This window comes from Nesoenas mayeri (genome assembly GCF_963082525.1).
Source record: "Nesoenas mayeri genome assembly, chromosome: 1".
Lineage (NCBI taxonomy): Eukaryota > Metazoa > Chordata > Aves > Columbiformes > Columbidae > Nesoenas > Nesoenas mayeri.
Window position 1 is genome coordinate 94,372,365 of NC_137541.1, and position 27,105 is coordinate 94,399,469.

General features: G+C 41.9%; 1 protein-coding gene across 5 annotated transcripts in view; it reads right to left on the reverse strand.

Moving 5' to 3' along the window:
* Positions 1-11,728: 11,728 nt before the first annotated feature.
* TMEM131 (transmembrane protein 131) overlaps positions 11,729-27,105 on the reverse strand; it is a 103,522-nt gene continuing 88,145 nt past the window's right edge. For 4 of the 5 annotated variants that reach the window (XM_080342585.1, XM_080342584.1, XM_080342586.1 and 1 more), the window contains 10 exons: positions 23,353-23,528; positions 22,073-22,200; positions 20,639-20,763; positions 20,334-20,492; positions 19,409-19,580; positions 18,960-19,081; positions 18,773-18,869; positions 17,506-17,603; positions 15,983-16,146; positions 11,729-12,907 (listed from right to left, as the gene is read on the reverse strand). In XM_080342585.1, coding sequence (XP_080198711.1) covers positions 12,614-12,907; positions 15,983-16,146; positions 17,506-17,603; positions 18,773-18,869; positions 18,960-19,081; positions 19,409-19,580; positions 20,334-20,492; positions 20,639-20,763; positions 22,073-22,200; positions 23,353-23,528 — 1,535 coding nt within the window. In that variant the 3' untranslated portion in view covers positions 11,729-12,613. Of the gene's footprint in view, positions 12,908-15,982; positions 16,147-17,505; positions 17,604-18,772; positions 18,870-18,959; positions 19,082-19,408; positions 19,581-20,333; positions 20,493-20,638; positions 20,764-22,072; positions 22,201-23,352; positions 23,529-27,105 lie in introns of those variants that run through there. The other variant, XM_080342587.1, reaches the window with a different exon arrangement.

Below are 27,105 nucleotides of genomic sequence, written 5' to 3' on the forward strand. Positions count from 1 at the left end.
CTTGTTTAAACCAGGAAGAGAGTCCTCATCAGAAGAAATGGTAGGTAATTTTGGTGACCAAGAGTAAGCTTTTTCAGTCTTTTTCAGTTTGTGAATTTCTAAACATTTCTAAGATTATCCACAGAAATTTTGTATCTATATGTTGTTGCCAACTGCATGGGGGTTTGTTTAAGATAGCTCTCTAATGAATAACGAGACTTTCAGGCTATGAATGGGAAAGCTTAACTCAACAACATCTTTTTCTCACATTATTTTAAATGTCTGGCAAACTTTCTGCCAATTAATGGAATATTTTGCCCATTGCAACTGACTCCCTTTAGCAGCATGATGGTGACAGGTGGAGCTGTGTCCTACTTTATTCGGTAGTGTCCAACATCATCAGTTGATGGCATGAAAACACAGTTTTTAAGAGCCTGTTATCCGTGCCAATCATCCCATATATTTTATTAAGTCATGCCAATATTATATGTTATTTGCCAGGCTTGCCCTATGATTTCTCATGTTTTTGGTATTCTGCACAGACTTAAGCATCAAGTTCTTATTTTTTTGTGGTGGCTACTGGTGCATATACCTGAAGTATTCTGAATGTAAAGTTTTGCAAATCTCTTGTTTTACACCATTAAGGAACATACTTTACATCCCCTAATGTAATTTATTGTATTTGGTCTGTGTAGTCCAAATACTTGGGATAATGTGATATTTATTACTGATGTGTATCATTTTGCACCTAACTCCAAATCATGATGCTTGTTGACTGTTCCTGAGCAGGGTCGAGGAGCCTTCCCAATGTCCCCAACAGTACCAGCAGCTGTAATCCCAGACTAGAGCACTCAGCCTGGACTCTGTCACTGCCCGTCAGGCTTACTGAATGTTAAATTATTCGTAGAGTTGAAAAGAGAGATTACACTGGCCAGTGGAAAAGGTGTTACCTGGAACATGAGGAAATTACACTGTGGTTGGAATTGGCGATCTGAGGCGGGAATGGTTTTGTTTGCTTTGTGTTCCCATCAGAGTCATTAGAAACCTTTTCTGCTGGAACTACACAGGGATTCCTGGCATAAACCTTTGGAAGGGGGTTTGGAAGTATGTCCCCATCGGATGGTGAGGGGAAAAGGGAAAAAGTTGTAGAGAATTATCAATCTAATACAAAGCTTTAATGATAAGGAATATAGAATTGGAATATAAAACAGTTACTTATCCACAGGACCTGGTAACTACAGTGTGTGCTTAGTTGCTTCAGTCTCTCGCTTCACACAAGCTCATAAAGCTTTACCAATGTATCGAAGCATAAGTAAAAACCTCACTGAGGCCTTGTGCAAGTTGTGCCTGTGTACCAGTACGATGTAGAGAAACTCAGACAATTTAAATCCAGTCAGGATGGATGCAGTTTATGCATTTACTCATTATGTAATTAGCCAGCGATTGGTGCAGAATGAAAGTAACAAGAACAGGAGTAATTGATAAAAACAAAATTATTATCCAGGAGCAAAGAACTTAAAGCTGTACCTTGGCAGTTCCTGCAGCAAGGAGGCCTGGCAGGTATATTATACCTCCCCAAAGGCAGGAATGAGCGTAATGTGTTAAGCTATGGAAAACTCTTGTGGGCTCACGTGTGTGTGAGCAGGCACACATGGGAGACTGGGGTGCACCGTGTCACTCAACACGTGAAGTGAGAATAGCCATTACCCTGCCAGGGCCCTTTTACACTGAGGGTGGTGAAACACTGTCCCAGGTTGCCCAGAGAGGTGGTCGATGCCCCATCCCTGGAGACATCCCAGGCCAGGCTGGACGGGGCTCTGAGCAACCTGATCTAGTTGAAGATGTCCCTGCTCAGTGCAGGGGGTTGGACTGGATGACCTTTGAAGATCCCTTCCAACACAAACTCTCTTATTCCGTGGTAACCGCTCCGCCCGCAGCCGCCCGCTTACCCCGCCCCCGCGCGGCGGCCCGTTGAGAAGAAGCGGGAGGGGCTCGCGCACGCCAGCCCCCGGCCCTAACGGCTGCTGGTCTCGCGCGCCAGCGAGCCCGGGAGACGGCGGCGCTGCCCTCACGGGGGCGCCCTAGGGACAGGCAGAGCCGGGCAGAGCCGCCGCTCCGAAGTCCCCGGGGCCCGAGGAGGCCGGAGCCGGGCGGAGGAGTTCCCTCAGGTGGGGTTGGCGGCGGGAGCGGCCCGCGGGGAGCGAGCTGAGCGGGAGGCAGCAGCGGGCGGGTCGGCACTGGCGGCCGGTGTGAGGCGCGGGAGCGAACACCCCGCTCGGCCGCATTGGCGGTTGGTAGAGCCCTCTGCCCCGCAGCGTACGTGTTACTCCAGTCACCGTTCCTCAGCAGCAAGGGCGGCTCGTCAGTGTGGGCTGTCATAGAGTCATAGAATCGTTTCGGTTGGAAGAGACCCTCAGGATCATTGAGTCGAACTATAACCTAACTCTGGCACTAATCCATGTCCCTAAGAACCTAATCTATGCATATTTTAAACACCTCCAGGGATGGTGACTCCACTACGGGAGCCTGGGCATCCTGTTCCAATGCCTGATAACCCCTTCTGTGAAGATTTTTTTTTCTAATGTCCGATCTAAACCTCCCCTGGCACAACTTGAGGCCATTTCCTCTTGTTCAATCACTTCTTACTTTGGAGAAGAGACTGACACCCTCCATGCTACAACCTCCTTTCAGGTATTTGCAGAGAGCAATAAGGTCTCCCCTCAGCCTCCTTTTCTCCAGGCTGAACAGCCCCAGTTCCCTCAGCTGCACCTCATCAGACTTGTGCTCCCTCATTGTAGCCTGCTGCATCTCTTCTAGAAACATGCTAGCTATGTAGTATTCTTCAAACCAACAGGACTGAGAATCCTGTTGTAGTATTTGTTAGACCCTGTTAGATTTGTCGCACCCAGCTGAGTAACACAGCTTGTGGACACGGCCCTGCTGCCTGCACCCTCTGCTCTCCCAAGCTTTGTAGCCCCATGGAACCCAGTCATCATCATTAACCTTTCTTCCCCACTGAAGCCTTGTTGCAGTTCCACTGCTTGAGCTGTTTGCACAAGGTGCTGGAAGAGCTTTTGTGCCTCTCTCCCTTTCCTCTAGTCACCCTCTGGCGACAACTCCAAAAGCACCAGATGGCTTTTTCGGTGCATGAGTTGTTAGGCAGTGTGGCCCTTTCCAGTGAGATGGTGAAGTGCTGCTGGTTTAGGTTGTGGGGATTCAGTGGGGATTTTACTGAGTGAAGAGGTGGGAAAGTGACTTCTCATGTCTCCAGGGGGGACTGTCACTAAGGTAGGCTGAGTGCCATGGTGCATTTCCAGGTGCAAACTCTTTCCTGGAAGAGCTTTTAACCTAGTTTAGCTACCTATTTTTCATGGTTTGGGGTGAATGCAAGAAGCAGCCTCTTCTTTGTAGTTCCATGGCCCAAATGTTCCCCAGGTACAGCATTCTTGCAGTTAGGCTTGCTTACATTTCATAAGCAGTGCTGTTCTGCTGGTGTTTTGTCTGCTCTGGAATGCTCATATCGATGGGGCTCCCCAAGGGCCAGAGAAATGCTGTTTATCTGGGGCCTGCTTGGACAGACACAGAAGTAGTTCTAGGTGTCTTGAGAGTTACTTAATTAAACAGGTAGTTAATAGGTAAGATTGGGCAGCCAGCTGGATTCAAGGCTTACCAACCTAAATTAGGAACCTCAAAACATCTGTGCTTTGTGATAGCAAAAACCAACCCAGCTTCATGTCCTGTGTTTGGCAGTGCCTTCTACCTTATAACTGTGAAAGGACAGAAACATAATGTGGGATTTCCAAGTGGTTTTGTACAGTTTTTTTTACTACTTGCACGTTCAGCAGTATGTGTGTCAGAAGTGCTAGCTCTGAATTCATTTATATAGTGCTAGCATGGTGCTTTCTGTTGTGTCACGTCATCTCTACTTCCCCTTCTCTGTGTATTTATTTCTTTATTTCCTTTTGGGCTGTCATCATTTGAGTCCTCAGAGAATAAGGATTATGAGGTTTATGCAAGTTGTGCATGGAGTACCTGAATTAACCTGTGGTGGAGTTAGTTAACTAGGAAGTTGATGGCTTGTCAACAAACTGTAGCTGGTTTATTTTTTGTTTTGTTTTTGCATTTTACTGATACATTCCTGTCTGCTGTCAGACTATGGCTCTAGATGGACAGTAATTGGATCATTGTTCTTGTTTTCATATTGTAAATCAAGACTGATAGTTATTTAAAGAAAGCAGAACTACCGAATAGCATTACTAAAAAAGTGGGCAGCTTTTCCAAGGAAGGCAAACTTCCGAGCTCATGGTAGTTTCAAAAGACTGAGAGAAGTGAACTGCTGTTCTGGTCTCACTGCTTACTCTACTAATCTGTTGAAAGATTAGGTGGCAGCCCAAAGTCTGTTCTTGCAGAGATGTAGAAGGACCTTGTGAGGGCATGCAGGGGTGGTGCAGGACCATCCACAGTATTAAAGTTCAAGTGCCACTTCAGTGTCTCACAGATGCAGGGCACTGTGCTCATGCTGTTGTTTGGTTGTTGAAGAGCTAAGCTAGGAGTCAGGGCTAAAATGGGGTAGAAAAGTGGGACTTAGAAGGGTAGAAGCTTTGAATGCACTTACACCTGGGATAGGTTTGGCTTTAAAACATTTGCTCTTTTCTTTAATCAATATTTATTCATGAATCTTGAAATGTAGGTGACCTATGGTGACCTGGGTTCTGCACGGGGGAGGCACAGGGCTCTTTTGGATCTTAATGAGAAAGGCACATAGTGTAATAACATTGCCACTTTATAAGGTAGAATAAAAAAAGAAATATAGATAGTAAATCTCAGTTCCTGACAGGTGCTGGGAACCATGCTTCCGTGCAGCATCAGAGAGACCCCAGATAGATTCCCATGGAAGATCTGAAGTTCAGTCCCCTCCTGCACCATGGTGCCTTTTGTCTTGCATAAGGATCAAACCCATCTGTCTCCACCTGACAGGTAGGAGCACCCTGTCCTCTCTTTCGTGATGTTCACCAGAGCGCAGCACCAGCAGGCACAGGGCATTCTAGCTCATCCCCTTCCAGTGTTGCGTATGTGGGGTCACACAGGAGTTACCCCTGCTAATGCACCAGCTGCTCAGGCCTGAAGTAGGAGACCCAGCAGTAGGCACAACCTGCCAAAGATCACTAACTTCTCCAATAAGTCTTGAACGAGGCACCCAATACAACCTGGAAGAGAGCAGGGCTGCAGCAGGGCTTTGATATTGAAACTAGTTAGTGGGACAGAACAAACAATAAGAACTGAAATACTCAAAGGGGAGAGAATGCGGAGCCTGAAAAAAGCTCAGCAAAGGCCTTTCATGAGGATAAAGTGGACTGAAAGATTAGGAGGAGAGCAGAAACCAATGTGTTGGAGATTTGAACAAAAAATACAAATAACAGCATGCAATCCCTCAAGTAGGGTGTGTAGGAACGAGTTGTAAAAAAGTTCTGTGTGAACTGGAGGAGCTGGGAGTTGTGAATGTGTAGAGAACATTGCAGGTTAAAAGGATTCAATATTGGGGACATCTGTAAGGTGAACAGATCCAGAAGAAAACATACTGAAAATATGTAGAAGGGGGAAAGAAAGAAAAGTGGTTCATTTGCAGATAGTTTAATGAAAGAAATATTAAAATATAGGATGTCTGGCATGTTGTGATACTATGCTTAAAGAGAAGTGAAAGCCTGATGTGACTAATAGGGTGCCCCAATTTCATAGAATCATAGAATTCCAGGTTGGAAGGGACCACAAGGATCATCTGGTCCAAACTTTCTTCACAAAAGCATATAGCTCAGTACCCTGTCCAGCTGAATCTTGAAAGTGCACAATATTGGGGAAACCACCACTTCCCTGGGGAGATTTTCTCATCATGGAAGATTTGTGGACTTTCCCCATTGAACTGCAAGAACTTTCTATTTCCTCTTGGTTTAGGATTTCTGGCACATTACTGTTAAGGAATGATAGCTGTATAGACAGACAGTGGGGAGTGTTAATTTTCTCGATGTACAACTCATTCAAGCAGAATGCTACTACTGTATCTGAGATTTTTTTGCAAGGTTTCAGGAAAAAATCACAGAGGAAATTTAAAGGCCAGCTGGCACTGCTGTGATGGTCTGAATGCTCATTGTAGCCACAGAGGTGTGCTGTTTATCTAAATAGTGGGACTTGTAGTCTTCACTGTGCAGAGAGAGGAAATGGCATAACTCAAATTTATTGAGTTAGGGGAAGTGTTTTCCAGTGTGCTGATTTAATCAGAATTCCTGAAAGCCTACCAGGATTTTTTTCCCATGAGTTTATATTGCTGTATTGACCAAATCAGTGACTTCTCACAAGGAGGCTCCATTTAAAAACAAAGCCGGCACCTATACCATCCATTTTCTAAAGCTGTCTGGTGCTGAACCTGCCGATTTCAGCAATATTCAGTTTTTATTGCTCTAATAACTGCATTGTATGGATTTTTGCATGCAGTTGATCAATGCAAGGGCAATAAGTCAGGACAAAATGCACCTCATTCTCATTTCACGTACCCAGAACCATAGATTCAACTCACAGGCACTGCCCAGGTCCCACATATACACATCTGAAATAAATCTCTACATAACAGTGAGGCACTCTGTGTGTCCTTGTAGCATGGACATTTGCTTTCTGTTTGAGCTGGGATGAATTACCCTTTTGGAGCATTTTTTTAGACAGTTGAGTTCAGCTGCTTCAAAGAAAGGAACCTTCTTTTATCCTTCCTTTCCTTCCTCCCTCCCTCACACATACATGAAATCTGAATTTGTCACTAACTTTCTAAATGCAGCTGAACTGTTCTATTCCATGTGCTTTTTTTTTTTCTTCTCAGTATTTCAAAGTATGAAGATATTCCATTCTGCCATGGCCTTTGCTTAGTCTAGCTGAATCATTAAAGCATTATTGATGTTTTCTTCAGCTCTGTTGATTTTTACACCCCATCCCTCCCTTGAATTTGAGGCTGAGTCTCCAGCCACAGAACAGAACTTGACAGGCAGGCAGATGTGAGCAAGGTTTGGCAGTCAGAAGCTCACAGGAAGAAACTTCTGTGTTGCTGGTTTGGAACAAGACGTTAAGTGAATATTCCCTGAAATTACTGTTATCCAAAAAGATTTCTAGTTTATCCAGCACAACAGGAATTTCCCTGTGAGCCTTAAGCTGAGTCATACCCGTTTAATATAGAACGTTGCATAGTTTTTAGGGACTTTCTTTATTCTTCATTGCCAAACTCTTCAATGTTGGCAGGATTTTGCTGGCAATTAACTTGACTGATAAGGACAAACTATACCAGGAGGATGAGTGATGCAAAGCTGAAGGGGCTAAAAGTCCTTTCCCCTTCCAGAAAACAAAAAACAGCCCATGAAGAAGCATCTTATTATCTTGTCTGATTCCAGCTTCTGTGTATTTCCTTCTTGAGAGGCAGTAAGCCATCCTCCCTACCTTCTGTTGTCCTCTACATGGCCATAAATCAGGTTAATTTCCTCTCTCCTGTGAGTATTGTCTTCTCTGAAAATAATTCCAGGGCCAGGGAGTGATACTGGGTGAGTCAGAAGCTGCTCCAGGTGCTCGCTTTCCCAGTACACTTGCTTCCCAGCAAATTCCTTGTAACTAGGCCAAAATACCACAAGTGACTTCATCCTGCCATGAACTCATACCAAAAAACACCCAGGAAACTTTCCAGAATATATACATACATATATATATATATACATATATATATATATATTTTTATTTTATTTTTTATTATTTTTATTTTCTTTTTCTTTTTTCCTTGGGAATTTCTTAGCCCCAGAATTATAAAATGTATACCCTGTACCTCCTTCCTAGAGGTATCTCTCCCCTCATGCCCTCCCCAGCCCATACCTTTAGTGTCTTGTAGGATGCCAGACTCCAGATCCCCTATCTCGTTTAGGGCAAGGGCAAGTAATTGAAATGTGATTTCTCACTGTTTGCAAGAGAGTCCAGCTCAGGCTTTAGGGCAGTCTGTTTGCTTCACCACCTGTAAGTACCCGCTGGCATACAGCCCATGTGAATCCCATTATTGCAGTGCTAGAACATCCCACTCACTTCTCGCTGCCACTCAAGTGCTACTTGAGTCTTATCTTGTAAAACTTCTGGAGAGTCTGAGTATAACCCCCCTGAAGAGCCCATATTAGCCAGTGTTAATGACACTGATGCAGAACATTTGCTTCACAGTAGGCAGATAGAGTATTGAAGTCAGGTCACAGCTACAGGGTCTTTCCTGAAGGACCACTATTTGGTGATCCTAACTTGACAAAACACTTCAAGGAGGTTCCCTTAGGAAGTGGCTATCAAATCTATCTTGACTTTTCCTTCTGCCTTCTGCACTACTCTTGGATTGGAGCAGCTACTTTTATACTGTTTTACTCAGTTGTCATATATAGTAGGGTTTTCATTGCTTCTTAAGACTCAATTTTTATTAGTCCCTCTGAGTTTAGGCTAGTGCTTCATTACATTTTCTCTGACTCCTGCAGATGCTTGTGGCTTTACTTTCTGGTTTGATTTCTTCTTTGCTATATATAGAATAAAAAAAATACATGCTCCACTTGCTCCTGGATCACACAGCATCTAAGTAGCAAACTAGTAGTACTAAGTATGGTTAGCAGTTGTGTTCAGAGGACTGCTGAAGAGTGTGCTGGTCCAGTCATCCTGAAGACTGCTTGAGTATTTGTGTAACTGAACATAAAGTCCATCCTTTACTGGGTTTAGATGAAAAGCACTGGGCAAAAGACTCCGTTTTGAAGCAGAACCTGTTTAAAATGAGGTGACACTGCGCTCTTCCAGTTGCAGCAACCATATAGGAGAAGCTGGGTTATTTCCAGTGCCAGCATGTGGCTCTCTTCTAACAAACTGACTCACCATGAGCTGAAGCTGTCACTGCTTCATGAGGCTGAAACACTGAAGCTCAGAAAACTTGCTCATAATTACAAGTTGGGAGAACAGAGAAGGCACAGGCAAAACTGTATTTAGTGTAAAACAGCACTCCATGTAGAATAATTTCAGTGAAAGGTAGCTTCTTACCCCATGAAGGTAAAACATTGGTTCAAGCTGAATTTTACCCCTCATTGGGCTGGGCAGACAGTTCATGGTCAGCTGGTGTGCAGTGGACAACTTCCATATGAGCTGAGCACGATGCTCCAGTGCTGAGAATCTGCTGTTTACTCACAGTCTGCAATCTACATTGTCCTAGAGTTTGGTATTTCTCTTGCAGGGCTGCGGCCAAGCTACAGTACGTACTGCTGTTGACAGAGCTCTGGCTAGGGCTGGGCCCAGCCCTATTCATCGGTATGTTGGTTCATTCCAAGTGTCTGCATCTGTGAAACAAACACTAACTGGCCTCTGACTGGAATTTTCTATCCTGTTCTGATACAGTCTTTAACAAAATCTCTAATGCCTTTCAAGAGCTTTTTTAAATAGAGCTTGTGCTAATTAACTTGGTCTCACATGTTAAGGCCATACTTACCTACTTCAGGCTTTTAGAATTTAAAAACAGGCCAGAAACTTTTCAGGTTTTTAAAGTCGATTTATTTGTTAGAACTGGCAGAATAGAACTGCCCTTTCGGAGTACCAAAATAATTATTAAATTAACAGTAATTGTTTCTCTTCCTTGCTGGGAACTTCGTATTCCCAGTAGCTTCCAGGTCTGGAAGAGCAGAGCTGACTCATGGTAGTTTGGCCCTGATGCTACTTTGAAGAAACGTTTTAAATTATCAGAGGTGCTGTGAGCTGCCTGGTTTCCAGGACAGCCCATCTTCCAAGCACTTTATCCTGTTTTTTTCCTCTGGTGTTTTCACTTGAGAGAGAACTTCCTTCATGGTCTGAGCTTCAGTCTTGTTCATTCTGCTTTTGAAAACATAGTCCACCCTTGCTTCCAAGCTTCTGACCTTACTTCTCCCTGTGATATTTAAGTTGTCCTTCTAGCTGGCTGCAACATTTTCCATCTCATCTAGGTTTTTATATAAGACTTTACATGGGCTTTGGCAAAAAACCTTGTTTTCTTTTATTTTCACCTCAGCATAAGAGGTCTGTCCTTGCTTTTATGCTGTGATGTCTGTGGATGCTTCTGGTTCATCATCCCCATACTGCTTTCCCGCTCTCCTTTTCAACAATTTTGGAAGAGTTTTCAATACATGTAAAGAATGATCACACCGTAAAAGCTGGCAAGGAGAAGCCCCAGGGAGAAGGCAGCAAAACCTGTGGTGTATGCATACTACCATGCACAGAAGTTTCTTTAGAAATAAGCAGCTCGTGTCCAGATTTTATTTCAACTCAATTCTGTAAATTACAGTTAGGACTTCTTTTCAAGGCAGCTCTTTTGCTTTCTTTAACTAGGCAGAACAGCATGAAATAGTTCTCCAAAATAACCTTTGACTAAAGGGAAGGAAGATAGGACACTCACAAGCAGGAATTCTTTAGGCCTAGGACATTTTCCTTATAAATGTGGGGGGGGAAGGACATGCTTCCTACTCTCTTAGGAAACTGAAAACTGTGCCAAATGGATCTCCATAGTTCAGGTTGTTTCACCTGTGGAATTTAAGTAATATTTAGTTGATGCTCAAGAGGAAACTCTTCAAAAGCAAGAACAGAGAATATTCTAAAGGCAGCAGAGGTTATTTGCATTAACACAAGATAATAGCTTTTTTTTTTTTTTTTTGGAAAAAAAAAAGGTCTAAATATTTGTGTGCTGCCTTAACCTGTTCAAAGGGAAATGTTTTTACAGCAGAAATTGTTTCCTGTCATTACAAATGCCTAAACCACAGTATCTCAGAATCCATTTCTGCTTCTCTCCTCCAAGGAATCAATTCTAATATAAATAGTTGCTGGGGAAAAAGAGGTGGTACATCACTTTAAGCAGCTTCTTTCACCTTGAAGTTCCTGCTAGTTATCTTCCCAAGTTCTATTTACAGAGAAACAGGCCCTGGCAAGTCAGCAGCTTAACTCCTTATTCTTCATTTTGCATTTAGAGACTGGTTTGCCAAGTTACTCAGAAGAAAATTGCATACAAATCCAAGTTGAACATTTCATGACCTTGCATGGTTCTAGAAATACCCAAATTTTAAGAACGAAGGCGTTTCAGCAAGTTCCTATTTCAGAGATCTATTTCTTCAGCTTCTGCTGGTGGCAGGAAGAAAACAGCAAGCTGATAGTTGTACAGATCTTGTTTACATAAAAGTCATCACATTTACTTAACCCTCACATTTTGTTGCATACAATATTCTTTGTAACATAAAGGTTTTAACTACAGAGTTCTTTTTTAAAGGATGGGTTCTGATAAAAATCTGCTGCTGTAAATTTTAAGAAATGCCACCACGTCCTAAGTAAATTCATGGTGCTAGTGCTAATGCTTTCTTGTAATTGAAAGGTTCATCTTTATTTCGCTTTAGCTCAGATGGATCTATGTAGTCTCTGGGACTTGCCTTACTGTTAATGAATGGAAAGAGCCACTTTAAAGGCACAGATAAATCACTTCTAAAAATGGTAACATTCTTGTTCAGACCTATACAAGAACAGTGTTGCAAAGGTGGGTGTAGCATAAACAGCAGCATCTGCTACTATGCCTGATACCTGGAACCTTGGGCAGTGTAGATACATTTCCAGGATTTTGGTATCCAGCTTTCAAGTGGGTGGTACTGTGTAATCCTGAAAGTAATTTCTAATTCTCCACTGCTATGTAAACCCACACTGCTGAGAAGCCAGGTTTCATCTGCAGTGAAGTTTCTGTTCATATAGGCCCCATGTCCAGTAAATTCTGGCCTGGAGACTAACTGCCAAGTGGACCCATGCATGCTCAAATGCAGAGAAGACCAGGAGAACAGAATTACAGCAGACAGCTCTTGAAAAAAGCAGTATTTATTTTAAAGTACAACCCAAAGTTGTATCCCGTAAGAAATGCACAAGGTATCTTGTTTCTTCCACAAGTGTTGGCTGTGTGCATTTCAGTTCAACTTAAAAATGCATTCAGGTTTACAAATGTACAAACAGCACAGAAAGTGTATTACAGTCTCAACAGAATGCTCTTACATTCAGCCATTTGCTCTTAAGGTTTTGTGTTGGTTTTGTTGGGTTTTTTTGTTGATTTTTATTTTTTTTTTTTACATTCTTAGAACCTGTGTTAACAAAGACAGCCTTATTTTAAAAAAATACTCTGTATTTTAGCACAAAGTGCCTTTTGATTTTAAATTAGAACTTGGAGGATAATACTGGAAAAAATTTAAAAACCCAAACTGGTACTTTTCATAAAAGTATTGCATGCCAGGGCCGTTTTATAGTTCAAATTGTTTCCTAAATAAAGATGGAAGATGGTAAAATATGAAACCAGTGAAATTGTTCAGATTTACAGGCTTCAACTGTAGCTGGGATTTGTGGCCACACCCAGACTTTTTCAAGCTTATCCACAATCTCACACTACCATATTGCAGGGCAGACTTCAAAAAGGAGCAAGTGATGAAAGCATGACTGGTGGCGGGGGATGAAAAAAGGGGGGGGAAGCAATGACCAGCAACAGCCTGAAAATGATGTTTCAAAAATTTGCATTCAGAATTGTATCATGACCTGAATAAGAGTTCTTTCCTTTTGCTGAACTTCAGTTTTCATGAGGATAGTGTGAATTAGACCAAGGATCTGAACTTCTTCTTCCAATTGTTGGGCTCCAAATTCTCCAAGGATCGTAGGTCTGTCCCATGTCTTCGGCAGGATTGGCAACAGCAGCAGCAGGTGGGGGCGGAGCGGTGGTGGAGTTTTCACTACCCATGAGATCAATGCCTGACAACGCGTTTGTTGGAGTGGTGAAGGGAAGGCCACTGCTGAGGTTGCTCGACCAAATGGAACTGCTGAATGGAGTGGTGGACCATAAGCCACTTGGGTTGCCAAGGATTGACTGCAGTGAAGACAAAGCCCAGTAAGTAGCAGTTCAAGCTTAACTGAACTAGTTAGAATGAGGTAGATGAACATGGTTCAAATCTCACAAAAAATTACAAAATTGAAGTTGTAATGGAAGGTCACAGCAAAGTCTATTCCTTGATCCTTTTTTGGCTGTTTGCAAACTTTTCTCCTTGTACTCAGACATATCTGTTACAAATTGCACATTTTGGGTGAACCCACCTGTGTTCAGCCACACTGTACCTCCCCATATTCCCAGTGTATACTTTTTCCCCCATCCAAAATGGCTCCAGATGAAGGGAGAGGAGACTGGGGAACTGGCCATTTGTCATGGAGCTCCAGTAAGTCTGTCTTGGCTCAAGACATCTGGAAGTCTCTGACAAATGGTCATGGTGCAAATGCAGGTGTGCTGCAACATGTCACAACTGCATTTGGGATGCACAAAACAGGTACAGCAAGCCTAGAGAACACATGCAGAAATGAACAAGGGCCAGGTTTTGCCAACTGTTTTATTAAAGCCCAAACAGTAGCAAGCAACCAGCAGAGGAATCTAACCCGTGGTGTGGTGGAAAGTGACACCCGGAAGCAGCCAGAGATGGAGATGAGAAAGGTTAAGCATAACTTTCATGCTAATATTAGCACAGAACCTGCTACATGTAGGCTTAACGCACTACATACCTCAGTGCCAATACATTTAGTGTACATATGCTGTAAATTCAATTTGCAAATATACAGTAAACTTGATACATCCAAAAGGCAGTGGACTTGTTGAGTAAGTGCTGTAAGGTACAACCATCCTTATGTTTGGATTTACTGGGTAGAGATAGGGCAGATGAAAATAAAAATCCCTTTAGAAAAGTAAACAAGGTAAACTCTGCAAATGTCTTCATTTCCGTTTTTTATTTTCTCCTTGGCAATGAAGATCAGCTCACTGTAATCATACCTGAAACTGGTTGGACACTAACACATTACCACAGGTCCTCTTAGAATTACCAAGGGTTGGACAGGAGCTCTGAGCAGACGCAGGGGTTAACTGGGCCAACATCATGAGGGCTCTCCAATGTCACTGAGAAGTTGAGCTAAACTAGGGTCACAGTTTATTACTGCTACATAACTAAAAGGTTATATTTAAGCTCTACAGGCATTAGACGACTAAGCTTACAGCAGGAAACACTCGTTCTGCTGCTCAGACACCAACCCTGACACATTCGAAGTCTACTCTATTTTCTCCTGTGCGCAAGAGCCAAAAACTATTCCTATATGTCCCAAAAGCATTTGGGAAAGCCCGACAGACAGGCAATTGCTCATAAAGTTGAAGCAACCAGGAAAGGAAGAGCAGAGGAAAGTACCCAAGACTAGACTGCTAGGCTGGCAGCAGGATGTACAAAGTGGCAGCCAGACAGAACCACACACAGGGAAATGGAGGAAAGAGGAATAAGGGACTGCACTTTTAGAAAGAAATCTGGGAAGAAGTACCAGCAATGCAGCAAGGCCTGAGGGGAGATGGGATCCAGAAGTCAAATGCTATATATACAGAAGCAGAGTTATGCATAAAATGGGAAAGCAAGAGGAATAAGGACGGAAAATGATCAAAATCAACTCCCCAGAAACCCTCCTAGAAAAAAGGATAACACAGAAGCCACTGTGCAAGTGCTCTTTGTAAGAACAGCTGTGGCTCTTGTGCCAGGGCCCTGGCCTGCTACCTGCAGTCTTATCTAGCACTTGGAGCAAGGAAGTTCAGTGGCAGTACAGCCAAGTCTTCCTGCTCTGGCTCACCATGAGCACTTGGGGGCAGGGGGGGAAATCACTCTTGCTAAAAACATCTTAGACTACTTCAGTCTGTTTGCTGCTGTTTGTTTGTTAAGTGATCTTCTGATTGAATAAGCTCCTGAAATGCATCCCTCCCCCCCCTTTTTTTCTTCCTCCTTCTTCCCCAAAATTGAAGTATTTGAAGAGAAAGACTGACAATTCTTCTCTACCATTTATCTGGTTTCTGTCTCGATGCTTCCTAAAGTGCACCCTAAAGCACACTTTCCAAGTATTTTTCAGAAGTAGCTGCGCAACAGGTTAGGGGCTAGAGAGATTGTTCAGGTTGTCTTCAATTCCTCCTCCTATCAAATGCTGAGACATATGCCCTCCATGTGACTAAAAAGCAAAAATCTCTCCTTATATAGTTCTAGTGAGGTTACAGCTATGGTTGTAACCACATGAGAAGGGCAGGATTGGTGAGTGTGTCTCTAAGAAGCTGCATGACCTTCTTCAGCTTCCCCTGCCCCCACCTTCCTCTGTTCCATCTGAATTGCTACCAGGTGAAGTAAACAGTGCCTCTTACTCACTACAAAAACATTTTCGGAAGACAAGATGAAGAATGATTTCAGCTGGCACTGAAGACAGCTGTTGTGGTGTGAGTTTTATTCTGACAGATAGAGAAGCACAAGGATGAGAGAGCACTGCTACAATGTGTAAAAGCTTTTTTTTCTTCCTCTTTGTCTATGCTCAAGTTCTCCATCAAAATTAGGAGTCAGTTTAAAGACTTCACCTTATGCTCAGGCCTTTAGTGTTTTTTTCTAAACTGAAAAGAATACATTTGAGGTCATTTAGATAAGTTATTCTTGACCTTTTGTTAATTTACAAGTAGGTGCAACACTGGATTCAGGAAGCAGAATCAAAGTCTGAAAGTTATCCTATTGGCTACTTTGAAACTGTCCAAACTGGAAGCAACAGAGGCAGCGTCCAGCCATAGCACAGGAGCAGAATGGTGCTTTCCACAATCCTGAAGCACGTGGGAATGGAGCACACTTTTCTAAGTGCTGCAAGGTGCTCTTGTGAGAAATATTTTCATGTGAAACAATCTACATGGATTTGTCATCCACAAGTGAGCAGACAAATCACTCATTGTCCAACAGCTGTGTCAAGTACACAGAATGATGAATACATATAACTTGCCTTTTCCTTTATTCCTCAGTCGATTTTTTTTAATCCAAATTTAAAAATCCTCTACATGAAATTAGATGGCAGATACAGAAAGGGTTTGGAATAGTAAAAAAATGCTGTATTTGTACTGAATACTTACTGCAGTTGTGTGAGTCGGGGAACTCGAGCTTGTTGGCCAGGAGGGTGCAGAATCTGTAGCTGAAGGATCCCAGATGGATGATGGAACGTTACTGAATTCACTCCAGTTTCTCTGAACATCCTGCCCATATGCAGATCGAGCTAAACCAAGTTTGCTAAAAACCTCTAAAAAGAAAATGAAATAAAACTGAGTATACTACTCTTCATCTTCTTCCAAGAACCACAGCAGACTAATACTTTTCACAGTTTATTTCCCGTATTTTTTCTAGCAGGTCCTGCTGCAGTGCAAGGAAAGGTCATGCAGTAATACAGATCTCATTTCACATGCCCAGCATCAGACAGTGGCTAGAAAGTTAAAATCATGGTTATAGTGAGGAAAAGATTTCTAAGCTCACTGTGTCTTATTCACTATCCACGTATGGGGTATGTTTGGTTCCTGGTATTTATCCACAAGCAAACAGTCAGGAGACCGGGCAGAAGCACAGCACGGCTGAGAGCCCCGGCAGTTCCTCGTAACAAGGAACCTCTGCAGATGGAATAAGGAACTGGGCTGAAGGAGCCTCTTGTAATTGCAGCACTTGTTTGCCTGGCAGCACTCCCTGCCCTGGTGACCCCGGTGCACAAGGCAGCATCGGCTGTATCCAGCCCAGACCCCATCTCCGCCAGAGGAGAAGGCACAACCAGCGCTCGCAGTTTGCATGGTCCAACTACCTGCAGCACCTTACTGCCAGCCCTCAGAGTGTTGGTGATGAAGATGAAAGAAACCCACAGCAATAGCTGCTGTTGATGCCACACACCCAGCATTGTTTCAGTAGACATACCATTTTTTCAGTGGACAGCATTTCTTCAGTAGACATAAAATCCATTTTGCAAATGCCATATGGAAGATTTGCTTTGCTTATCTCTTGCAGGCAATTTAAAAAAATATCATGCATCCCCAAATAGGGTATAGAAATCTACAGAAAGTATGCAGAGCATCCATGCCCTGCCTGCATCAAGGCCCAAGTTACAGAAAGTTTACCTAAACATTTAAATACAGGATTACTATGCATCAGTTCATCATGCAGCTACACAAACACTGGAGGAAAACACAAGAGGAAAGTAACATGAGGGACAGGCCATTGCCTTATTCATAAAGCAAAGGTTTTATGCAGCTATTAAGTGCTCAAGAAACCACAGGCCCAATGGCACATTTCTGAGATGTACAGTAAAGCTTCAGGAGGAAGAGTGGAGGGGAGGAAGACTAAGGAAAAAAAATAGTAGACCACATATCAAGAAATTTTTCTGAAACTGAAAAAACTTCAAACCCAATTATTTCCAGCCCAAACACTGTAAAGAGTTTCCACTTACTCTCTCTGGGCTGAAACACAGAATACACAAAGTCACATTTTTAACATACTTTCCTAAGTAGTCATCCTTTTTGGGGACAGCGATGGGAACACTGTACTTAGAACAGTGGAATGGAGATGTGCCATTTCTTTACCTGTATTTGAATACAGAAAATCCTCAAAGCCAAAAACTCACCTCCAGTTAAGTTAAAAGAATGTCCAAATGCAGAGAATGAGTTGAGAGGGGTGAAGTCGGGACTGCTGGGATTGCTGATAGGGCTCCACAAACCTGAACTAAAGATTATGGAATAACGGGAAAGCAATACACAACTCATTAATACAGTACTATCAACAATATTCACTTGTGGTCTGCATACAAATGTACATGTACAAATGGATGAGGGTTGGTATGCATTTAACTATAGATATATATCTATATATATATACATCTACATATCTACATATCTATCTATCTATCTTTATATATACTTAATCATGACCAAGATTTAGGATATCAGCTTATTTTTGTTTAAACAAAAGACTTCAGTGAAATACCGTTTTCCTGTGTATACACCTACCTTGGAGGAACACACTGCTATGGACATAATGGTCTTTAATCCCTAGCCTGAGCTCCACCACAAACCTGAGAGTAGCTCTTTTGATCAGTTTTTCAGAAAACTTACAGGGTCTAAGCCACAGTGCAGGATTTTTTGAGAAAAAGATAAGATTTAGAATAGCTCAGGAGGGATACAAATGCTCACACTCAAGCTTGTGGGCAAGCTTCTTGAAATTGCAGATGAGCTACCTGGAACCAGTAATAAACATTTACAAAAACAAACCAAAACCCGCCCCACAAACTTTGCTCAGAAAAGCAGTTCCTTTGTGTATCGAAACTTGAATTCAAGTCTCTTTCCTGTTCCAGAAAGGTTACCAGACTCTCACTGCTTTTTACAACCAAGACAGACATGCACTGCCAAAACACGTCAGAAAAGCCAGCGTGCCTGGGGGGAATGTGACTGAGTGCAGATCTGTTGTGCTCCTACTCGTAATGCAAAGCCCAGCGACAGTTCTGGTCTCGGTGTTAACACTGGGAGTGAAGGACATTGCCGTACAGCAAGATAATTCTGTCTGTGAACTATTTCAAGTGGCCTTGGTTTACACTCCTCAATATTGAAAGACCCAGGCTGATTTCTCTTTGCTTGAATGCTTGGGGAACACAAGATGGTTGAGTTACTGGGAATAAGGCAGGGGAAGTTCCCATCACATCCAGAACACCCTCCTCTTTCAGTCACTCCTAAGTTCTGAATTTTTTTGCAAGGTGAAAGATAGTGTGCCCAGACTTCAAAAAAACAGTTTAAAAAGGAACCAGAATGAATTCTGTCACTACCTTCCAAATGCCATTAAGAGTTTACAATGTTCCTTTCTAGGAGCCTAGGTATTTGCTTAGAGAAGATAAAAATTACCTGTCAGAGCCATCGCTGTCAACAACTATGTGGGAAATATTGATATTGCTGGAAACATCCGTCTTGCTTGGAGAAACCTTTGGTAAACTACTGCCACCTGCAAGAATATAGAAGATATAAAATGAGTAAAAAAAAATAACAACAGAATATTTAGGAAATAGTCAGAACTCCGAACTGGTTTTAGTACCTGGGCTCTTGTCATAACCTGCAGCTACAGCAGCAAAAGTGGGGTTACCGTTCCTGCCTGGAAGAGAAGCTGCCTTTGCCAGCTTGTGTTTGGTGCCATTCGGCTGCTTGCTTTTCGTTTCACTTAAAGGAGAAAAAAAAAAAAAGTAAGGTTTTGGACTTGAGCAGCTTGATAAAAAAAGCAGCAAATTAAGCTAGCATTCATGAAAATGTTAACAGCAGCTCAACAGCTCATGTAATTGCACATTTTTCCAATCTACCAAGGCATAAGAAACCCTGGAAAAAATATAAATAGCATGATAAGATATGCGCAGTAATATCTGCAAAGCAGCAGTTTCCATGGGAAGAGGAAATGGGTGTGAGAAACGGGAGCTGCACCACATGAAGCACGTGGGTTCCCCAGGTGTTCTGTGCTTGGGAAACCAGCCGGAGGTGCAGATCTGGACTCACTTGCTGCAGCTGCTGTTCACAATGCTGCTGTAAGTGCCTCCTCGTGGCCCAAAAACCAGAGATGCAGGAGGAGGAGGAGATGGAGAGGCAGGTGTCGGTGAGGGCTGTCGCTGTTTCAGGAAAGCATCTGCGTTCAGGGTTTGCAGGGAGAGTTTATAAAGGTTGTCTGTAGCTATAAAGAGAAAACAAAACACCTTCCTGTAGTATTTACTTTAAACCAAAGGCTTCTCTAACCTTTGCTATGCTTTCTGTTCAAACTGAGGAATTATGACAAAGGCTGTTCCCAGTGATTGAAGAAGTAGCTCCTGCCCTATGTTCATCTATTATCACTCAGGTTTTCTACCTATTTTCAGAGAGATTGTAGTGCAATAAAAGCATGAAGCTAAACTGATTTGTACAGAAGAAAGCAGCTTTCTAGGTGAGCGCTGTGAAGAGAGATGACTTTATGCTTGCATGCAACCAAGAGGACGGTGATTTAATCCCCACACAAACAACTTAAAACACCACCAAAAAGCTTTTAATAGAGTACCATGCTAACCACTGCATTAAGGTGTTTTCAGTGTTTCCTCTCAAGGACAAATCATATAATTAGTTTCAGCTCTGGCTACAGCAGACTTGACCAAGGAAAACCTCATCTGCTGTAGAAAATACATTTCATTTTCAAGAGACAATTCTCATTTTCTCAAGTTCCCCAGCAGCTTCTAAATCCTGTTGAATACCAAAGAACTGCAGAATGGCCCACATTCTGCACATGCAGTTTTCAAGCCTCCCAAATTGTACCAGATGCTGTCAACGAGGACTACAGTGGAAAACAGGAGCACAGCTACGCAGGGGAAAAAAGACAGAAAGATCTATACACAGACCACGCCTACCTACGGATATTGATTGCAGAAGACCAATTCTGCATCCTCTAGCCATTACTTACAGCTGCCAGCTTTGTGGAGAGGCACAGAGTCCCACTCAGGTGGTGGAGAATCCTTTTCCCCTTCCGAGCTGCTGGTGTTTCCCAGCTCCTGTCCAGAACCACTGGGGAGAAATTTTGCTAATACTGATGGCCTGCTCTCCATTAACTTACTGCTTGGACCTATCACAACAAAAGAAAAGCAAGTCCATGGATAGTAAACCGAACAGCTTTCTTTGCACACCAGACTTAGAATTAAGCACTCAAGCAGTGTTACAGCCAACTGAATAAAAGTCCCGAGGTATTTATAAAAAATAGCCGCACTCTACCTCTTGTTTTGGGGAGGTTTCTTGATTTAGCCCCATTCGTCAAAAGGTGCTGTGTAGATATCTTGGATGGAAAGGTTTTGCGCTGTTTGTTTTCCAGTGGGGGGGTATAAGACAATTCCAAGGAACTAAACGAAAACAGAGATCCATTTATTTTTAAGCTTTCTGAAATGCTGTAAAGGACCATATATATATATACACAAATATATATATATATATATATATGTGCAATATGGTCTTACAAAAGACTCTTCTGTGGCTTTCTTACGTGAAACTTATGCTCATCTTCAAAGCTATTAATAAACGGAGTTTTGTATTTATCCTATAGGCAACTCCACCCTTCCCAGCCCTGGCTCATTTTCTATCCACACTGCTCCACACATATATTAGGGCTCACTCACCTTCCAGGAGTAGCTTTCATCCTGGAGCTCCAGGATTATAAATCTGTTGATTATACAGAGGCAAAGAAGAGATGGCAACAGCCATTTTTCTACTCTGCCCCCACACATTCTTGTTAGAGCACATCCTTCCAATATGCTATTGTCCTGAATGGATATGATCATCTTTTAATCAATGACATAAAACTACTTAAACCTACCACCAAATTTACTTGGCTATATATTGTTCTTTTTTCTCTCAAGTCTTTCTAGGAAGGAACTATTTTACCCATTTCCTGCAGAAGAATTCCAAACCAGCTCTCATACTGTGGCCTTTGAATACTGTCACATGTAATGAACTTGTGATTTAGATGATAATGGAAAGTAGATAATGGCAAGAGTAAACACGATAGGGGGGAGGCTTTGCCAGGCAATGTTTTCAGAAATATTTTGGAGGAAATTAATTTATACTAGTTACTAATCTCAGTTAACATAGCATTAATTACAGCAACAGGGAAAACAGCCAATATAACATGCCTCAGTTTGGTAAAATTTACTTCCGTGGCACTTGGAATGAACTAGGTATAGCATGACTAAGGTTCTTCATTTTTCCCCTTTCTATAATCTGCAGTCAAATGCCTGCCAGTAAGGGAAAGGGACTGGCAGCAGCAGCCTCTTTTAATAATACACCCAAGATTCTGATCTTACTCTATGAAAGGAAAAAGGAAATTGCATGGCTGTGATTTTACCAAGGGAAACTAGAGGCCTGCATGTTAATGCTGGCTTACTGGGCCACCATTAGAAGCTCCTGTAGAAACATTAACCCTATTTTGTGTATGCTTAACATTGCTTAACCTGATTTTCTTCTCTGAATTTAGTTCTCCTTTTATTTACACACTATATGCCCATTAAATAATTTATTATTTACAAGCTTCAGATATTCGCTGATATCAGGAAGGAAGAGGAAGCTGCTTTAAGTTATCTGCTGTTGGCGTTAGCCAGACTGGCAGCCACAACAGTGAAATACCCTCTCTTACCAAAAAGCCTTTGTTGTGCTTACCTGGTTTTCACATCTACAGGGATTTCTTTCTTGATACTTGTTAGCAGTTTTTTAGTTTTCTGTTTTACTTGGACTATTTCATTGTCAGGTTTTTCTGGTGTGACTTTTCCCTTTTGTTTTTCAGGTTCCTATAAAAGACATGGTAATAGCATATTAATATTCATGAAAAGTAAAGTCCCTCTTGCATCACAACATACATAGTATAAATAGGGCTGAGGAAAGAAAGCTATTTGAAAACACGTGCATTTTTGCAGCTAGAAGGTATCTTTTTGCAACTTAGTGAGTATACCTGTAAAATATATTATCTATTTTTGCCTATTTGGAGAAGTAGAAATTGAAATATCGAGCAAATTAATGTGCTTCAACACCTCCAAGCCTACTTAAAAAGGTGGTAGCTCTGTAATGAGACCTGTACCACATCCGTTGTACACAGTCCGGGCCTTCTAAGACAGACCATTCAACAGAGCGAAGTGTATTAGCAACTTCACCATTCAACTTATTATTTTTTAACCATGCTTTAACACTTCCTGAATACAAGTATACTGTCAAATAGCCATCCTGAAAAATCAAAGGTGATTTTCAAATGCAAATTTACTAAACCATAACTTTTCAAATATACTACATGGACTTCTTTTATTTATTTCCCTCCTCCCTGCCCCGCCCTGTTAGAATCCCTATCTTTTCCAAAGTTCAAATCTAAGACGTCAAAATTTAGGCTTGGTGTTCCTCGCTTTGTGATTACCTTGGCTTTGTTTGGTTCCCTAGTTTAGGACAAAAAACATAAGACAACCTGACCACTAAACAAATTACTGAGCTTTAGTTTATTACCTAGAAGGGTGTAAGCCAAATGACTAGAAGGGGTAATGACAATGGTAATGAAGTTAACTACCTGCTGACAAGTTACCACCACTGAACTGACCCTTTGTAACAACAAAATGCCTGGTTTTAGCATACACTTCAATTATTGAGTAACATTCATGTCAACACTTTGGTGTTTTATTCTGCAAACAGAACAGGCTAGGAGCCTGCAGAGAGAAAATTACCACTGTGCTGCTGACAGCTGGTGTCTTCTTCAAGCCACAGTCACTCAGGTACTTTGTCCTGAGACTACACGATTCAAGCACCTTCACACTCAGAGAAGCAAATTTTATAGGGAAAGATGTTTTTTAATTAACATTCTTCCTTTGATATATATTATAGTATATGAAGGTTGGGGGTGAGGTGGGGGGACCGTATTCCACCAAGTAAACAAGATCCTCCTTTTAGGAGCAGTGCTGTACCTCTTTGAGAAGTGGTTCCGTATCTGGGTTGGAGGTTTCAGTTGTGGTTGAAGAACTGTCATCATCTGCCAAGGAATCTTTCAGTTCATCTTCCTGTTGCTTTCCTTTCCCTCTTCTGTCCTTTTCTTCCCGCTTCTTCTGTGGCTTAGCCTTGCGCTGAAGTGTTTTCCCTTTCCCTAGGGAGACAAGGATGCTTCAACTTCTCAGCAGCAGTAGTTGGAGATGGGCTAGTTCATTTTGGAGGCTAACCCACATGATTAAGCCTCCCAAGTTTGTCATCTGTTATGATCCACCAACCATTCACAGCCACTTCACACCAAATGTGAGCAACAGCATCAAACCTGAAGAACTCCGAACTCCATTGTCACATTTATGCTCCCGAGCTCTACCTCTATTGCCTCTTTGTAGACAGTGGGCACCTGGCTACCTATAATTCTTCTCTGCTTTTGTGCCTGGAGGACCTTTTAAACACCTTAGAATTCAATTTCACAGTTTAACCATGTAAGACTAGATTTAAACATGAACTTCAGAAGCTGGTACGAGCTTTATCATCTGAACAAATGCAGAACAGAAATTATTACTTGAAGAATTGATTTGTTTTTTTCTGCAATTTCTACAGGCTAACTGAAATGTAGCATAGTGTAAATTCAAACTGTAGAGGTTTAAGAACCTTCAAAATCAAGTCAAAGGTCATGGCTTGCAAAATAGGTAGGATTACGCTCCCAGGGAGTAAAAAAGTTATCAAAAAATGCATCAATACAGAGAAACTGCGTGTGGAGTCATCATCATCTTACCATCACCTCTTGTTATTCTCTTACAGGATAAGAACATTCACAATGTTCTTATATCTTTCATTAGATGTAATCTATGCCTTTACCAGCAAGATCTTTCTTAGATACTGCCCTTCAGCCTAAAATTCTCATTTATAAGCCACGCAGTGCCTGCCTACAGCTTCCAGGATGGACTTAACAGTGCACTCAACTGAAGACTCAATTAACCCATGCTGAATAAGTGGATTCAGCCTCTTCTGGGATTTGTACCAGCTCAGGTTGGAATTGAGTCTGGAAGCACAATGACAGCTGTCATATTTCATTTGGCAAAACGTCCCTCAGGGAAAGTTTGTACCAAAACATAGATTTGCCTTCAGTATTTTGCCAAATAGCAGATACATATCAAAGGGCAGTGCCTTCGAAACTTTGTTGTGTTTGTTTTGGTTTTTTTTTTTCAGACTTAATGTTTTCAGTGCTGAGAACAACTAAATATTGGAGAGAAAACTTTCTTTTTATTGTGAATGCAAATGCAAGTATAAATAAAAGCAGATCTTTGTACGGGAATTTTCTAAAGGTCAGCTTCAAGCTTATTGGGGGTTCTGGTTTTGCCTCAGGAGGCGTCCTCATTCTAAGATTTCCTTCACATTTAGCCTGCATTCAGGATTGCTAGACAGTGTAATGTTCACTATTAGAAAATCTATTTAAAATGTTATCATGACATAAAAATGTAATGTCAAGCACCTGTTCAACAAAATCTGATGTAGCCTCTGCAGCAGCCTGCTAGGACTGCAGTATTAGGAACCTGAAACAGGTGACTATAAAGAGGAGAATCCTGCACAGGATGTGATGCCAGCCAGTTTTAGTCCAGAGGCTGCTGCTTCTGCAAATGTTTGTGACCAGCTCTAGCAGTTTATCTAAAGACAAATATCAGTGTCTATATGTAGATCCAGATAGATAATGGAGCTTCCCCTCTGGTTTTACAATTTTAAAGAGGGCAAATGGAAATGAGCAAGTTTTATTTGGTGCACTGAGCTTTTGTGAGTCAAGTTACAGCTTGCAGGTTGTGGTTTTGTTTTTTTTAATAAAGCTTGTCCAAAAAGAAGTCTATATGCATAAATCTGATTTATTCATCTAGGCCGATGAAGAGGTCAAGAAACCTATCTGGATTGCAAAATGTAACATTCATAATATATTTTGCAACACAGAATATGTTTAAATATTCAGCAGACCACCATGTCAAATCACAAATAATGCAAAGCCCCTGTAACAGAAGGAAAACTGTGAATTTATCTGAATAAATTTGTAATCATGAGAAAGTTACAAAACAGAGAAGTAATGCCAAAAAATGGAACCCATGTAGAATGATTAAGAACTAAGCATTTTATCATCATTTAAACAGCTTTTGAAATTGATAGACAGATCCACACAAGCAGCCATTGCAAAAAAATGCATTTAAATCTAGTTGAAAAAAATGTAGTCAAAGGTCTATCAACACTTAGAAGCAGCTATTTGCTAAGCCAAGCTCCAAATGCATTGACTGCTAGAAGTTGCCATGGGTACAAAAATGTTGCAATAGGTACACCACATTATTTGGATCACGAATATGCTTTTAAAACCAAACTCCATGGTCCCCACGTACTGTGTAGCAGCTGCATCACACAGGAGTACCACAGTGCAAGAGCTGGTTTCTCTTTAAGTTGAGCTACACATGGCAGACACACTTCAGAAGCGCTCACAGCCCTTTCAGGCATTCAGTGCATAGGCTGGATCACGGAACAGCTTGGGGACGTTCAAAGCTCATCTAGTCCAACCCCCTGCAATGAGCGGGGACATCTTCAACTAGATCAGGTTGCTCAGAGCCCCGTCCAGCCTGGTCTGGAATGTCTCCAGGGATGGGGCATCGACCACCTCTCTGGGCAACCTGGGACAGGGTTTCACCACCCTCACTGTAAAACATTTCTTCTTCAAAAATGTCCTCTTTCACTCAGACATGTTCTATGAGAATGTTGCATCCTCACTACCAGCCATTTTGCTTTCCAAAGCTCCAGTACCACACTATTCGCTAACATAGACACTGCCTTAGAAACCTACCCAGGGTCACATCATCTGCTGCAGTACCATTTAGTCTTTATGAAATGAAGACCTGACAAACTGGTCATAATTCCCTTCAGATTAATTCCCCCCACTACATCACCTCGTCTAAATTAAAACTGAAACAGCCTAGAAACAAAGTAGCATATTTCACAGTAGGATCCTAAAACCTCTCATCGGAGTCTCCACTTTAATGCATCACCACATCCACACTGAACTAATTAAGAACTTCCTGCTCATGACTACTCAACAGACTGAAGCTTTCCCCTTTGGTGGTGCCTGATCATACAGATACTTCAGGGTTTGTGTCTTCCCACCATTCATTTTCTGAGCTTTATCAACACTGTTTCTGTACAATAGTGCTGTTAGAAAAAAGTGAGAAATAATTTAGAAAGAAACACATTAAGATTAAATTTATAATCACATAACTCTGGGACACAACTGAAATGGCTAATAAAAAAAGCATGGTTAGAAGTTGTACTGTAACAAAATGTTTATAAGAAGGAAAATTACCGACATATAATTTTAAAAGTCTGAATGTATCTAATGTAAGAAATTAAAAACATTTTTTAAGCACTAGACAACTGACAAGATGCACAAACAATTCAAACTCTGCTCTAACCTCACGCAAAGATGAATGCAACTTATAAACACAGGTGCCATATATCAATTTGCTGACCACCTGACATCAAGGATTTTTCAACAACTGCATGTCTGGGCATGAAGAATTCCATTCCCAAACAATACTACCGGGGTCTACCCACCTCTCTCTCCTCCTCGTCCCTTTCTCCCTGTCTCAGTTTTCATAATACACTGGGACAACTTCCTTTTCCTTTCCTCAGTCCCCAGCCCCAAGTACAAATGATGGACAGGAAGGGCAAAGGAGTAGCAA